At 50.5% G+C, this 14,037-nt stretch overlaps 1 protein-coding gene across 1 annotated transcript; it reads left to right on the top strand.

Moving 5' to 3' along the window:
- Positions 1-2,349: 2,349 nt before the first annotated feature.
- On the top strand, positions 2,350-12,009 carry ASGR2 (asialoglycoprotein receptor 2). Its single transcript, XM_032138747.2, has 8 exons — positions 2,350-2,395; positions 3,220-3,351; positions 3,551-3,646; positions 4,199-4,270; positions 4,759-4,845; positions 4,925-5,076; positions 11,324-11,430; positions 11,779-12,009. Exons 1-8 carry the CDS (start codon positions 2,350-2,352, stop codon positions 11,942-11,944), a joined length of 858 nt encoding a protein of 285 aa, XP_031994638.2. The 3' UTR covers positions 11,945-12,009.
- Positions 12,010-14,037: the final 2,028 nt, after the last annotated feature.

Genomic DNA, 14,037 nt, shown 5'->3' with positions numbered 1-14,037 from the left:
CCTCTCCTCTCCTCTCCTTTCCTTCCCTTGCTTCCCCTCCTTTCTCATCTCACTCTGTTGCCCAGGCTGGAGTGCAGTAGCTCGATCACAACTCACTGTGGCCTTGACCTCCTGGGCTCAAGCGATGCTTCCACTTCAGCCTCCCAGGTAGCTGGGACTACAGGCATGTGCCACCACGCCTGGCTAATTTAAATTTTTTTTTTTTCGTAGAGACGGTTTTGCCATGTAGAGGGGTTTTGCCATGCTGCCCAGACTAGTCTTGAACTCTTGGGCTCAAGTGATCCCCCCGCCTCGACCTCCCAAAGTGCTGGGATTAAAGATGTGATCCACAGTGCCTGGCCCCAAATTTTTCTTACACATTTCTCATCTTCCATTATTTCCATCCAGTGTGTTTTTTCTTTTCTTTTTTTTTTTTTTTTGGAGGTGGAGTCTCGCTCTGTCACCCAGGCTGGAGTGCAGTGGCACAATCTTGGCTCACTGCAAGCTCCGCCTCCTGGGTTCATGCCATTCTCCTGCCTCAGCCTCCCGAATAGCTGGGACTACAGGCGCCTGCCACCACATCTGGCTAATTTTTTGTATTTTTAGTAGAGACGGGGTTTCACCATGTTAGCCAGGATGGTCTCAATCTCCTGACCTCGTGATTCGCCCGCCTTGGCCTCCCACAGTGCTGGGATTCCAGGCGTGAGCCACCGCGCCTGGCCAGTGTGTTTTTTCATTTCAGACATTGTAGTTTTCATCTCTAGAAGTTCACCTGGGGACTTTTAAATATCCTCCACAATTCTACTTAATGTTTTGAACATAATGGGATATGGCTATAATACCTGTTTTACCATCCTTGTCTGCTAATTCTAGCATCCGTGTCGGTTCTGGATCTCTTTTGATACTGATGAACCTCCTCGTTACGCATTGTGTTTTCCTGTTTCATTGTATGCCTTGTAATCTTTGATTGGCTGCCAGACATTGTCAATTTCACCTCGCTGGGTGCTGGATATTTTTGTATTCCTCTAAATGTTCTTGAGCTTTGTTCTGGGATGCGGTTAAGCAACTTAGAGTCAGTTTGATCGTTTGAACTCTTAATTGTTGTGGTCTCCTCGGACTCTCAGCTCCATCTCCTCAACGTGGGGAGTCTCTTGGGCTCTGCCTGGATGGATTTCCCTTTCCTGGCCTGTAACCTGCAGACCTGCAGACTCTCTCCAAGCAATAAGCTGGGGTGATCGGAGGGTTCCTGTCGTTTGCTTCTTATCCCTCAGGGATCTTTACTCCTCCTTGCCTGATGTCCAGAGTCTTGAAAGCTGCCATGTTCTACAGTTGTCTGTTTTTGTTTTGATTGTCTCTGGGGAGAGAAGAACTCTTCCCATCTTGGGCAGACCTTGTCTTTTATGTTCAAACTTTTACCTAAGAAGCACATTACATATTTTAACTCATCTAATTATCTGAGCAATCCAATCGGGTAGCTACGACTGTGATCTCCATTTTACACACGAGGAAGTGGAAGCACGGAGAAATTGAATGCTTGTTCATGATCTCAGAGCTACCTGGAGGCACAGCTGGGCTACCCTGTGGGCAGTCTGGTTTCAGGGTGGATATACAGACACGTTGCTGGGCTGACCCAGCATTGGGAGTTGATAAGTCTGACTGGGAAGCAGGACAGGGCCCTCTGAGTGGAGGGTGCTGAAGACAGCAGTCAGGGACTCATCTGTGGAGGGCCGGCTTGGTGGGGAACACCGTGGTCATGGAGCGCTTCTGGATGGAGAGGAATGCAAAGGCATCGGAGGAAGTGGTGGGGGAAGTGAGAGGGACGGTGGGGCTGTGCTCAGAGCGGGAGTGAGCAGTGGAGGTGTCAGAGGCCTCCCTGGGTCGAATGGGGTCCTGAGTGTGGCCGCAGTGGGGGAAGGTGGAAGTCATTGGTGTGAAAAAGATGAAGAGTTATGGATAGTCACTTCCAGGGGCAGTGTCTGACTCAGGACAGTGGCAGGAAGTGACCTGGGGAGGAAGATTCTGGGCCCCTGACTGAGCCTCCCCAGGATGTGGTCCTGCTGGGTCGGGGGGTGATAGGAATGAGAAGACAGGGAAGTCCACAGAGTCAGGGTCCGAGGCCAAGAAGGTGTTCTGTTTGCAGGTGGATGCTGTAAAGAGAGGAGCTCAGGGCTGGGACAACTGGAGCTGCTCTGGGTCTGGAGGCAGCAGAGGGGGAGCCCAGCTCTGTGTGCAGGAAGACGTGGGTGTGTGAGTGTACGTGTGTGGGTGTGTCAGGTGTGTGTTGGTGTGTGTATGTGTGTGGGAGGGAGTATGAATGTGTGCATTAGCATGTGTGTGCACATGTGAGAGTGGGTACAGCAGAGCACGGTCATGAGTGTGTGCGAATGTGTGTTTTTGAGTGAAGTGAGCAATATGTGTGAGTATGTGAGTTTGTGTGAGTTTGTGAGGGCATGTGAATGTGTGTGTCAGTGCTGTCAGGGTGCAGATGGATCAAGGGGCGGGAGAGGTACCTGTGAGATGACCTCGGGCTGAGGGGAGCAAATTTAATGTGGAACGAGGTTTCTAGGGGAGCAAGGGCAGAGGGTGCTGGGGAGGAGGACTTGCGTGGTAGGGGATGGGGACAACAGGTGGGACCTGGAGGGTTGTGCTTGGAGAGTGGGCTATGGTGGAATGACCCAGACTTAAGGATCTCAATGGAATTTTGGCAGAGGAGGGATTGTTGCAGTATGGATTTTAGGAAGAACACAGGGCCCAGCTTCTGGAGTCTCCAATCTGAGGAGACAGAGGCCTTAGAAGAGCTGAGACTAAGGCCGGAGGTGATCTGGAGGCCTCTGCCACTGGCTGGATGGGAGGAAAACCATTCACGGATCCCCCTTCTCAGGATGTGTGCCTAGGCAGGGACGGGTCTGTCCCCCAGCCCCCTCTGTGTCTCCCAGTCCCCCAGCTTCAGGATCCGGGCTTTGCACACAGCTGATGTGAATATCCTGAGTTGTGTGCATGGGTGTGTGTGCACCGGGGTAGCTGCGTGTGTATATTTGTACATGGTAATATGGGTGCAAGTGTGTAAGAGTGTGTTTGTAATGCTCAAATGCTGGGGTCAAAGCCTATGATGACCGCCCCCCCCCATGGCCCCAACCAATTCCCCCGCCCAGGTTATACCTCCTCAGACTTCAGCGCCCTGCCTTTACCCTCTGGCTCCCCACACCCTGGCTGCCGGCTCCTGATGCCCCTCTCCCACAGGGCCACCTGCTGCCCAGCCCCTGGCACAGCGTCTCTGCTCCATGGTCCGCTTCAGTCTGCTTGCCCTGAGCTTCAACATCCTGCTGCTGGTGGTCATCTGTGTGATTGGGTACCAAAGTGAGGGTCACAGGGGCCAGCAGGGATGGGCAAGGGGTGGGGAAAGAGACACGGGCAGTGGCGGGCAGTGATCAGGTCGATGGGAGGGGAAGGGATGGAGGCGGGGCGGAGCACAAGCTGGGGCAAATGTGGGGGCATTGAGGGGCCGGTCACATGGAGGGTGATGGGGACACGGCCCCTCTGCCTCATCCTGCCCCCACTGCCACCTGACAAGGTGCACGGCTGGAAGCCGAGCTGCGGAGCCTGAAGGAAGCTTTCAGCAACTTCTCCTCGAGCACGCTGACGGAGGTCCATGCTCTCGGCACCCATGGTGAGAGGCTGGACAGCTGGGCTCTCATTTATCCGCACAGGTTTGCTGGGCTCAGTGCTGAGTGTGCAACAGGGCTGTGTGGGGTGCTGTGGGGGCAGGCTGGGCGAGGCGTCCAGGGGCCCTGGGGGATGTATAGGAGGGAGGCAGCTGGGGACGGACGAGGTTAGTGCCAGGTGGAGAGGTTGGATCTGCGACACCAGGAGGCGAGGAAGGCACCATGTCTTGGGCCTGTGAGCAAATTGAGCGTGGCAGGCCCATTGGAGCGGCAGGCAGGTAAAGGGTGGCCAGAGAGAGGTGGGGAGGGGCCCGGCCACGCAGGTGAGCCGTGCTGACAGAGCGAGGCTTTATTTTGAGAAAATGGGGACCCACTGAAGGGACTGAAGCAGGAGAGTGGCCTGAGCCACTGTGACAGTGCAGGGAGCCTGGGTGGGGTCGAGGAAGCCAGGAGGTGGATGCCTGCAATGCCCAGGACGAGGCGCTGGCCCCCGGTGCCCCAGCAGCATGAGGACGGAGGGAGGCTCAGTGGGGAAACAGCTGGCTTTCCGCTTTCAGGAGGCAGCGTGGGTGACAAGATCACATCCCTAGGAACCAAGCTGGAGAAACAGCAGCAGGACCTGAAAGCAGGTCAGAGAGCCTCCGGGGTGTGTGCACATGTGCACGTGTGTGGTGTGTGTAGTGTGCACATGTGTGCGTGTGTGCGCCTGCAAGTGTGTGTATCTGTGTCTCTGTTCGTATGTGTGGTGTGGTATGTCATGGATCTGTGTGTGGTGTGTAGTGTGGTATATATGTGTGTGTTGTGTGTGTGTGCATGTGTGGTGTTATGTGTGTGATGGGTCTGTGTGTGTGGTATGGTGTATGTGTGTGTATGCATGTGATGTGTGTGGTGTGTCTCTTGGTGTGTTTGTGTGTGTGTGATGGATCTGTGTGTGGAGTGGTCTGTGTGTGGTGTACATGTCTGTAGTGTGTGTGTGTGTGTGTGTGCGGTATGGTGTGTGGTGTGGTCTATGCATGGTGTACGTGTCTGTGGGTGTATATGCTTCCCCAGCCACAGGCTGGAGCCTGGCAGGTGGGGACCGCACCTGCAGGCAGCACTTTTAGCCTGTCTGTCCTAGATCACGACACCCTGCTTCTCCATCTGAAGCATTTCCCCGTGGACCTGCGCTTCGTGGCCTGCCAGATGGAGCTCCTCCACAGCAATGGTAGGGGTGGGGCCGCCTCCAGGCCCAGTGTGCCTGCCCCTCCGGCTGGATCTCATACCCCTGCCCCCTGCCCCCTCAGGCTCCCAAAGGACCTGCTGCCCTGTCAACTGGGTGGAGCACCAAGGCAGCTGCTACTGGTTCTCTCGCTTCGGGAAGGCCTGGGCCGAGGCGGAGAAGTACTGCCAGCTGGAGAATGCACACCTGGTGGTCATCAACTCCTGGGAGGAGCAGGTGAGGCCACACTTCCCGCAGGCAGGAGGAAGCCCTTGGAAGGCAGGCTCTGGGAGGCTGGATCAGGCTTATTTTATCCCTTTTTTTTTTGAGATGGAGTCTCGCTCTGTCGCCCAAGCTGGAGTGCAGTGGTGCGATCTCGGCTCACTGCAAGCTCTGCCTTCCGGGTTCACACCATTCTCCTGCCTCGGCCTCCCAAAGTTCTGGGATTACAGGCGCGTGCCACCACGCCCAGCTAATTTTTTTGTATTTTTAGTAGAGCTGGGGTTTCACCGTGTTAGCCAGGCTGGTCTTGATCTCCTGACCTCGTCATCTGCCCGCCTCGGCCTTCCAAAGTGCTGGGATTACAGGCGTGAGCCACCGTGCCCGGCCTATCCTTTTAATCTAAAAAAAGAGTCCAGAAGCAGAATTGTGTGGAGCTCTGGCAGTTTCAGTGAAACAGCCATTGAATCTTTTTAGTTTTGTTTGTTTGTTTGTTTGTTTTAATATGTTCAACTTTCTGATCTAAAGCAGCCGTCGATTCTAAGAGGTGGGAGTTTGCAGCCTGGAGCTTGGCAAAGATACAGGAGCCAGGCAACCAGGTGACGTGCAGCAGGTCAGGAGACAGAATGAGAGACAGGGTGACCGAAGGGGCCAGGACAGGGCGGAGAACACAGCTGGAAGGCACCAAGAGTCCCTTCTTGCTATGCTGGCCTTCGGAGTGCTGGTCACGTAGATGAAGGCAACCAAGCAGGCAGGAACCCCGTGACTCACCTGCAGAGGGTGACCGCTTCCCTCCAAGGTGCTCTGAATCCCCTTCCCATGGCTGCTGCCAGACAGCAAAGTTTGCGGAGAAGAATCAACCCATTAGAATAGACAGGACAGTTTTGGAAAAGGAGGGTAATAATGGTAACATTTACTGAGCACTTACTATGTGCTTTCATACATTTACTTCTTCAAACCCCACCATCCCAGGGCACGGGCACTCGTATTATTCCCAGTTTGAGGAGGGGGGGGATGTCAACACTAAGGGACAGAGAGGTTAAGTAACTTGTCACACAGCTAGTGAGAGATGGGGCCACAATTCAGACACACACATCCTCTTTAGCCAGTGTTTTCACCTGCTACATGCTGCCTTGGTACTGTGGGGTCTATGAGGGCCTTGTTCTGTATGAACTTGGAAGTTTTTTTTTTTTTTTTTGAGACGGAGTTTCACTCTTGTTGCCCAGGCTGGAGTGCAATGGTGCGATTTCAGCTCATTGCAACCTCCGCCTCCCGGGTTTAAGTGATACTCCTGTCTCAGCCTCCCGAGTAGCTGGGATTACAGGTGCACGCCACCATGCCCGGCTAATTTTTGTATGTTTAGTAGAGACAGGGTTTCACTGTTTTGGCCAGGCTGGTCTCGAACTCCTGACCTCAGGTGATCTACCCACCTCAGCCTCCTAAAGTGCTGGGATTACAGGCGTGAGCCACTGTGCTTGGCGTGAACTTCGAAGTATTTTAATGCCACAGTAGTTAAGCCATATGATACAGGGGCCAGAATATATGTATTGTTTGTATTACATCAGGCTCTGTTAGTACTTTACAGCATACAGTGAGTGCAAACGTATTTTGCTTTACTGATGAGGTTGAACTTGCCAACATTTAATCAGTTTTGACCTATAAAAATGTAGTTTCATGCAGTTCAACTGAAGATTTTAGTGCTCTGTGATTTGGTACACAATAAGCTCATGACCACTACAACTTCATGGTGGACAGTGCTTTTGTCATTACGAAGCCAATGTGTGTCCCACTTAATGTTTTTTGCCTTGAATTTATCTGATATATAAATACCACGGTCCTTGATTTTTTTTTTCACTTGCGTTTGCTTGCTGTATCTGTCCATCCTTTTGTTTCTTACCTTTTCGAATCTCTGTTTTAAATTAATGATTCTCAGTCTTGACTGTACATTGCAATCTCTTCAAGAGTTAAAAAAAATATCAACTTTTGGATCTTGCCCTTAAAAATGCTGATTTAGGACAGGTGCAGTGGCTCACGCCTGTAATCCCAGCACTTTGGGAAGCCGAGGCGGGCGGATCATGAAGTCAGGAGTTTGAGACCAGCCTGGCCAAAATGGTGAAACCCTGTCTCTACTAAACATACAAAAATTAGCCAGGCATGGTGGCGGGTGCCTGTAATCCCAGGTACTCAGGAGGCTGAGGCAGGAGAATCGCTTGAACCCGGGAGGCAGAGGTTGCAGGTGAGCCAAGATTGCGCCGTTATACTCCAGCCCAGGTGACAGTGCAAGACTCCGACTCAAAAAAAAAAAAAAAAAAAAATGCTGATTTAAATTAATCTTGGCTTCATCCTGGACCATTCCCTGAGGAGTACCATGGGGCAGTTAAGCTTAAGGTATTTCTCCTGTATAGGTTTTTTTGTTTTGTTTTGTTTTTGAGACAAGATCTGGCTCTATCGCCCAGGTTGGAGTGCAGTGGCATGATCTCAGCTCACTGTAACCTGTGCCTCCCGGGTTCAAGGGATTCTCCCACCTCAGCCTCCCGAGTAGCTGGGACTACACATGCACAGCACCACACCTGGGTAGATTTTTGCATTTTTAGTAGAGATGGTGTTGTGCCATGTTGCCCAGGCTCGTCTTGAACCTCTGGCCTCAAGCGATTGGCCTGCCTGGGCCTCCCAAAATGTTGGGATTACAGGTGTCTGAGCCACTGTAATCCAAAAACTGCACCTGGCAGGTTTTGTTTTTGATGTTTAAAAATCTAATAAGTACCTTTTCTTTTAATAGGAGAGTGTCTCATTTACATTTTAATAGATATGTTTAACCCTAGTCCTTTCTTTTTTCTGCTTTACATGCTTTTTAATTTTCTTACAATTGCTATGTGAGAGGTGTTCTTTTTGTTTTCTCCTTTATGGTATTTTGGAAACTATGTAGTTTATTTAGAGTTATTCCAGTGATTACTTGTATAACTTTAAATAATGGGCTGAAGGCCGGGCGCGGTGGCTCACGCCTGTAATCCCAGCACCTTGGGAGGCAGAGGCGGGTGGATCATGAGGTCAGGAGATCGAGACCACGGTGAAACCCCGTCTCTACTAAAAAACACAAAAAAATTAGCCGGGCGTGGTGGCGGGCGCCTGTAGTCCCAGTTACTCGGGAGGCTGAGGCAGGAGAATGGTGTGAACCCGGAAGGCGGAGCTTACAGTGAGCCGAGATTGCACCACTGCACTCCAGCCTGGGCGACAGAGCAAGACTCTGTCTCAAAAAACAAAAAAATAAATAAAATAAAATACATAAATAAATAAATAATAGGCTGAAAATTATTGGCTTCGAAAACTAAAAGTTTGTATAACTTCCATAGGAAAGGTGAGGAGACCAGGACACCTCTTATTCCCATGTGTCTGAGTCTTTCCTTTCCTAGGTTCCTTAAGTGTTTTATCTGAAGAATTTTTTTTTTTTTTTTTTTTTTGAGACGGAGTCTTCCTCTGTCGCCCAGGCTGGAGTGCAATGGTGCGATCTTGGCTCACCGCAACCTCCGCCTCCCAGGTTCAAGCAATTCTCCTGCCTCAGTATCCCGAGTAGCTGAGATTACAGGCACCCGCCATTGTGCCTGGCTAATTTTTGTATTTTTTAGTAGAGACAGGGTTTCACCATGTTGGTCAGGCTGGTCTTGAACTCCTGACCTCGTGATCTGCCCGCCTCGGCCTCCTAAAGTGCTGGGATTACAGGTGTGAGCCACCGTGCCCAGCCCCTCAAGTGTTTTATCTGAAATTTTTTGTTTATTTTTATTTTTTGAAATGGAGACTTGCTCTTTCACCCAGACTGGAGTGCAGTGGCATGATCTTGACTCATTGCAAGCTCTGCCTCCTGGTTCAAGCAATTCTGCTGCCTCAGTCTCCCGATTAGCTAGGATTACAGATGCCTGCCACCACGCCTGGCTAATGTTTATATTTTTAGTAGAGACAAGATTTCACCATGTTGGCTAGGCTGGTCTTGAACTCCTGACCTCAGGTGATCCTCCCGCTTCGGCTTCCCAAAGTGCTGGGATTACAGGCATGAGCCAATGCACCTGGCCTTTTTTTTGTTTTTTTTTGAGACAGAGTTTTGCTCTTTTTGACCAGGCTGGAGTACAATGGCACGATCTCAGCTCTCCACAACCTCTGCCTCCCGGGTTCAAGCGATTCACCTGCCTCAGCCTCCCAAGTAGCTGGGATTACAGGCATGCGCCAACACGCCTAGCTAATTTTGTGTTTTTAGTGGAGACGGGGTTTCTCCATGTTGGTCAGGCTGGTCTCCAATTCCCGATCTCAGGTGATTCACCTGCCTCGGCCTCCCAAAGTGTTGGGATTACTGGCGTGAGCCACCATGACTGGGCTTTTTTTTTTTTTTTTTTTTTTTTATGTAGCTCAAACTTTTCTTTTTTTTTTTTTTTCTTTTTCTTTTTCTCTCTTTTTTTTTTTTTTTTTTGATATCTTCTTTCACGTTTTAGGTCATTCTTTTTTAAATTTTTTAAGCATGTAAAGAAACTGTTCTCAGGAGGGGGCAGGGATAGCATTAGGAGATATACCTAATGTTAAATGACGAGTTACTGGGTGCAGCACACCAACCTGGCACATGTATACATATGTAACAAACCTGCACCTTGTGCACATGTACCCTAAAACTTAAAGTATAATAATAATAAAAAGAGAAACTGTTCTCCAACATCCCCTCATATTCTGAAACAAAGCTTCTTTTCAAAGTCTACTTTTCACCTCTCTTTTTGATATCAGTTCATTTTTCATCTGCCTCATCTTCCTCTTTCCTTTTGGGGGCATAAGTTTCGTGATGATTTTCTCCATTACTTTTGTGCATGGGCACAGTGCTTTCTTTCCTATGGTTCACCCACGAAAGGGGGAATGAATTATCCTGGACTGTCTTCTCTGATCATCTGGCACGATTTGATTCCTCCTCTGAGTCTTTAACACAGAGGGCCGGATGCTGCTAATTTGTAATCTCTGCTCAGCTGTTCCATTTCTTGTGGTGCCGGGAGGGAGGGCTGGCAGCAGGTAGCAGCACATAGTGTGTCTTCTCTCCAGGCACTTTCTCCCCAACTCCGTTGACTCCTCTGAATTTGGGGAGCAGCCTCACCTGCCTCTGAGGGCTGCCCCTTCGTGCATGGGACTTTGTCCTATTTGTGGGATTCCAGAATTTAGGGATGCCCCAGTTTCTGATGCTCAATCAGAAGAGGTGAATAACTGCAACCTTAGTTGTTTTTCTAAAGAGTGAGAGTAGAATTAGGCAATTGTCCTTCAAATACTGTTGGAAGGAAAATTCCAGGCTGTCAAAGGGAATTGTTAAGTGTGCACGTTGCTCAACAGATCCATCCCTCTCCACTTCCTCCACAAAACCAGGTGACCACACTTTCCCCTGCTACCCTACCGAACCACGGGACCTAGGTCCCCAGGAACAGCTGTATGTGTAAGAGAAAGCCACTTGGAGGGGCTACCGTGCTGGGAGTGTGGGTGCGCGTGAGTCCCGGGGGAGCTATCTGCAGGCTCGAAGGCCGCTTTCACCCAAGCCCCTGGCAACTGGCTGGCTGGGCTGCTTCCTGACACCCTGGTGTCTTCCTATTTTGCCCCGATTGTCAGACTCCACGTACCTAGATCATAATGGGGTCCTGGGCAGTGGGTCCAAGCTTAGAACCTCCCGGGCCTGACAAATCTCAGGAAATGATAGCTACACATAGAAGCGAGAGCTACCAGGGGCCGATGTACTTGAGAGGCGAGTGAAACTGAGATCTTTAGTGGGTCTAGGGTCTGGGGGGGCAGTGACAGCAGGGACCATGGTCAGGATCCCAGGAGTTCGAGGCTGTGGGCAGAAGACAGGGAGAGAACCGGAGCTTGGGTAGAGCCATAAGCTGGGAATGAAGGGGGACACTGGCCCAGGGCTGTGAACAGGGGACAGTGGCCACTAACTCAGGTAAAGGATTGGCTCTCTGGCTCTGCAACTCCCTGCAAAGTGTGGTCACTGCAGTGCCCATCTTAGAGGGCTTCTGAGGATTAAATGAGATCATCTTTGCACAGACAGCACAAAGTCTAGCCTAGCAACTGTGCACTGAACAGTAGCTAGAGTGACAGAAGAAAAAGCTAGGAAGCAGTCTTGTCAGGAGCTGATGCTTCAGCCTGGGGGCAGATCAGGCTGGGGAAGGCTGAGGGGGGCCATAGTTCCATGCCTACATGGAAGGAGGATAAAGGCACAAGAGACTAGAAACTTCCTTTTTGCCTGTGTTTCCAGAAATTCATTGTACAACACACGAACCCCTTCAATACCTGGATAGGTCTCACGGACAGCGATGGCTCCTGGAAATGGGTGGATGGCACAGACTATAGGCACAACTACAAGTAAGTGGCCTCTTCCCTCATCTCCTTGTTATATTTCTCTGGGGACAGCCCATGGCCTTTCACTCCAAGCCACCCTGACTCGTCCCTCAGGGACCAAATTCCCCAATCCTCTCCTCCCCAGACTCCAACTCCTCCAAAGCTGTGCTTTTCTGGGCTGGGGGTGAGGGTTGCTGGGACTGGGCATAAGAAGCATCTTTCTCTGCGGTTGTGTTCTCCCCAGACTGGGTAGCAGGGCACATCCCAGCTCCACTCTCAGCCTTCAAGGAAAATGGTCACGACGAGGAGGAGGATGGGTAAGTCACTTTCTCACCACCGTGGCAGAGTCTGAGTTTTCTCTTGCCTCCTTAGGAACTGGGCTGTCACTCAGCCAGATAACTGGCACGGGCACGAGCTGGGTGGAAGTGAAGACTGTGTTGAAGTCCAGCCGGATGGCCGCTGGAACGATGACTTCTGCCTGCAGGTGTACCGCTGGGTGTGTGAGAAGAGGCAGAATGCCACCGGCGAGGCGGCCTGAGCCCAGCACACCTCTGGCTAACCCATACCCCACACCTGCCCAGCTCTGGCTTCTCTGTTGAGGATTTTGAGGAAAGGAAGAAACACTGATTCAGGGGTATGGGGAAGAGCTGAGCAAAGAGAGAAAGGAGGTAGTTTAAGAGTCCCTGCCCCTGGAGGGCTGAGATCCCACCTCCTTCTGTAATTCATTGTAATTATTATAATGGTCAGCCTCTTCAGTGGAGTAGGAAAGAAGAAACAAATGCTTGAATCTCTGTGTGGCCTGGTTATTGGGAACTGAGAAACAGCACGCAAAGAGGAGGGCGAGGGGAGGGTGTGGAAGACGCAAGGCACGCATCTTGGACAGCTGCTCCTTGGTCCCTAATCCCGAGGGACATTGGTCAGGGAAACGGGAAAGAGGCTTGGAGCAGATGGGCGTAGTGGCTGGCACTGGTGGGAAAGGCGTCGGCTGGGCTGTGGCTGGAGGGTCCGCCTGGCTCCCAGGGCTCCCAAAGGAAGCATCTTTCTCTGCGGTTGGGTTCTCCCCAGACTAGGTCGCAGGATACACCCCAGCTCCACTCTCAGCCTTCAAGGAAAATGGTCATGACAAGGAGGAAGATGGGTAAGTCGCTTTCTCACCACCATGGCTCTCTCTTTTTGACCCCAAGCAGATCTAGACATATCTCCACCACAGGGTGTCACCAACAATCTCCACAGTGGGCAAACTTCCTGCTCCAAGAACATTCTGAAACTGACCTTAAAAAGACTACTCAGCGGTTATATTATTTATTTAAGATGGAGTCTTGCTGTGTTGCCCAGGCTGGAGTGCAATGGTGCAGTGTCGGCTCACTGCAACCTCCACCTCCCGGGTTCAAGTGATTCTTCTGCCTCAGCCTCCCAAGTAGCTGTGATTATAGGCATGTGCCACCACGCCCAGCTAATTTTTGTATTTTTAGTGGAAACAGCGTTTCGTCGTGTTGGCCAGGCTGATGTCGAACTCCTGACTTCAGGCGATCTGCCCGCCTCTGCCTTCCAAAGTGCTGGGATTATAGGCGTGAGCCACCGGGCCCGGCCCCATATTTTTTAATTTTTTAATTACAGAAGTAATACATTCTATTAGTAAAAAATATTTTAAATGACACACACACACACATGCACACACACGAGTGTCCTCTCAGTCCTCCCTCGTCTCCCCAGAGTCAACTCCTGTGTCCCCTACCAGAGCCCTTCCTGTGTACATGAGTAGATGCAATATTATGTCATTACATAGTGCCTGTTCCGCTTCACAGTATCTTGTGGACACTAATCTAATCTATGCCATTACCTGGCAGGTTTTACCTCCTTGGATTTAGCAGCTGTAGAGAATTCCAAAGTAGGGATGTACCATACATTATGTAATCATTCTCTGTGGGGGGCAAGTAGTTAACCACTTTTGTTTCTTTGTTTTCGCATAGAATGTTTCAAAGTAATTGTTTGCTCATAAGCTTGTGATAGGTCAAGACTTCCCAGTTTTCAGTTGCAAAATTTTCTAGGATTGTCCCTTCAAAATGTACATGATTGGGATTAAATTTAAAACATCATGAAAACAGGCTGGGCGCAGTGGCTCATGCCTATAATCTTAGCATTTTGAGAGGCTGAGGTGGTAGATCGCCTGAGCTCAGGAGTTTGAGACTAGCCTGGGCAATATGGCGAAACCCAGTCTCCACAACACGCACACGCGCGCACACACACACACACACACACACACCCCAGCTGGATGTGGTGGTGCATGACTGCAGTCCCAGCTGCTTGGGAGGCTGAGATGGGGGGATAGTTTGAGTCCAGGAAACTGAAGCTGCTGTGAGCTGTGACTGTGTCACTACACTGCAGCCTGGGTACGACAGAGAGATCCTTTCTCAAAAAATAAATTACGGAAGTAATAATACACTCTAAAGTTTTATAGGACTAGAATTTTTATAGAAAACTAGAAGTTTTATAGGGCTCTAGGTTACTTCACCTATCCCCTTTAGCTCCTCTGGCTGCCTGGAGAAACTGCTTTCAGTGGTTCTAGCTGTTTCTGCTAGTACTGACATCTGAAGTTCTAAGTAAGACACACAAACTGATATTTCGTCTTTG

This window comes from Hylobates moloch, unplaced genomic scaffold (genome assembly GCF_009828535.3).
Source record: "Hylobates moloch isolate HMO894 unplaced genomic scaffold, HMol_V3 SCAFFOLD_19, whole genome shotgun sequence".
Classification (NCBI taxonomy): Eukaryota; Metazoa; Chordata; class Mammalia; order Primates; family Hylobatidae; genus Hylobates; species Hylobates moloch.
The sequence above is the reverse complement of the archived record's forward strand: the minus strand, read 5'-3'. Positions and strand labels throughout refer to the sequence as shown.

Coding starts and splice junctions, on each gene's coding strand:
- ASGR2 (XM_032138747.2), top strand. CDS start 2,350: ATGAGTGTGTGCGAATGTGTGTTTTTGAGTGAAGTGAGCAATATGT. Junction 3,352..3,550: donor CCAAAGTGAGGGTCACAGGG/GCCAGCAGGGAT, acceptor CCACCTGACAAG/GTGCACGGCTGGAAGCCGAG. Junction 5,077..11,323: donor TCAACTCCTGGGAGGAGCAG/GTGAGGCCACAC, acceptor CTGTGTTTCCAG/AAATTCATTGTACAACACAC.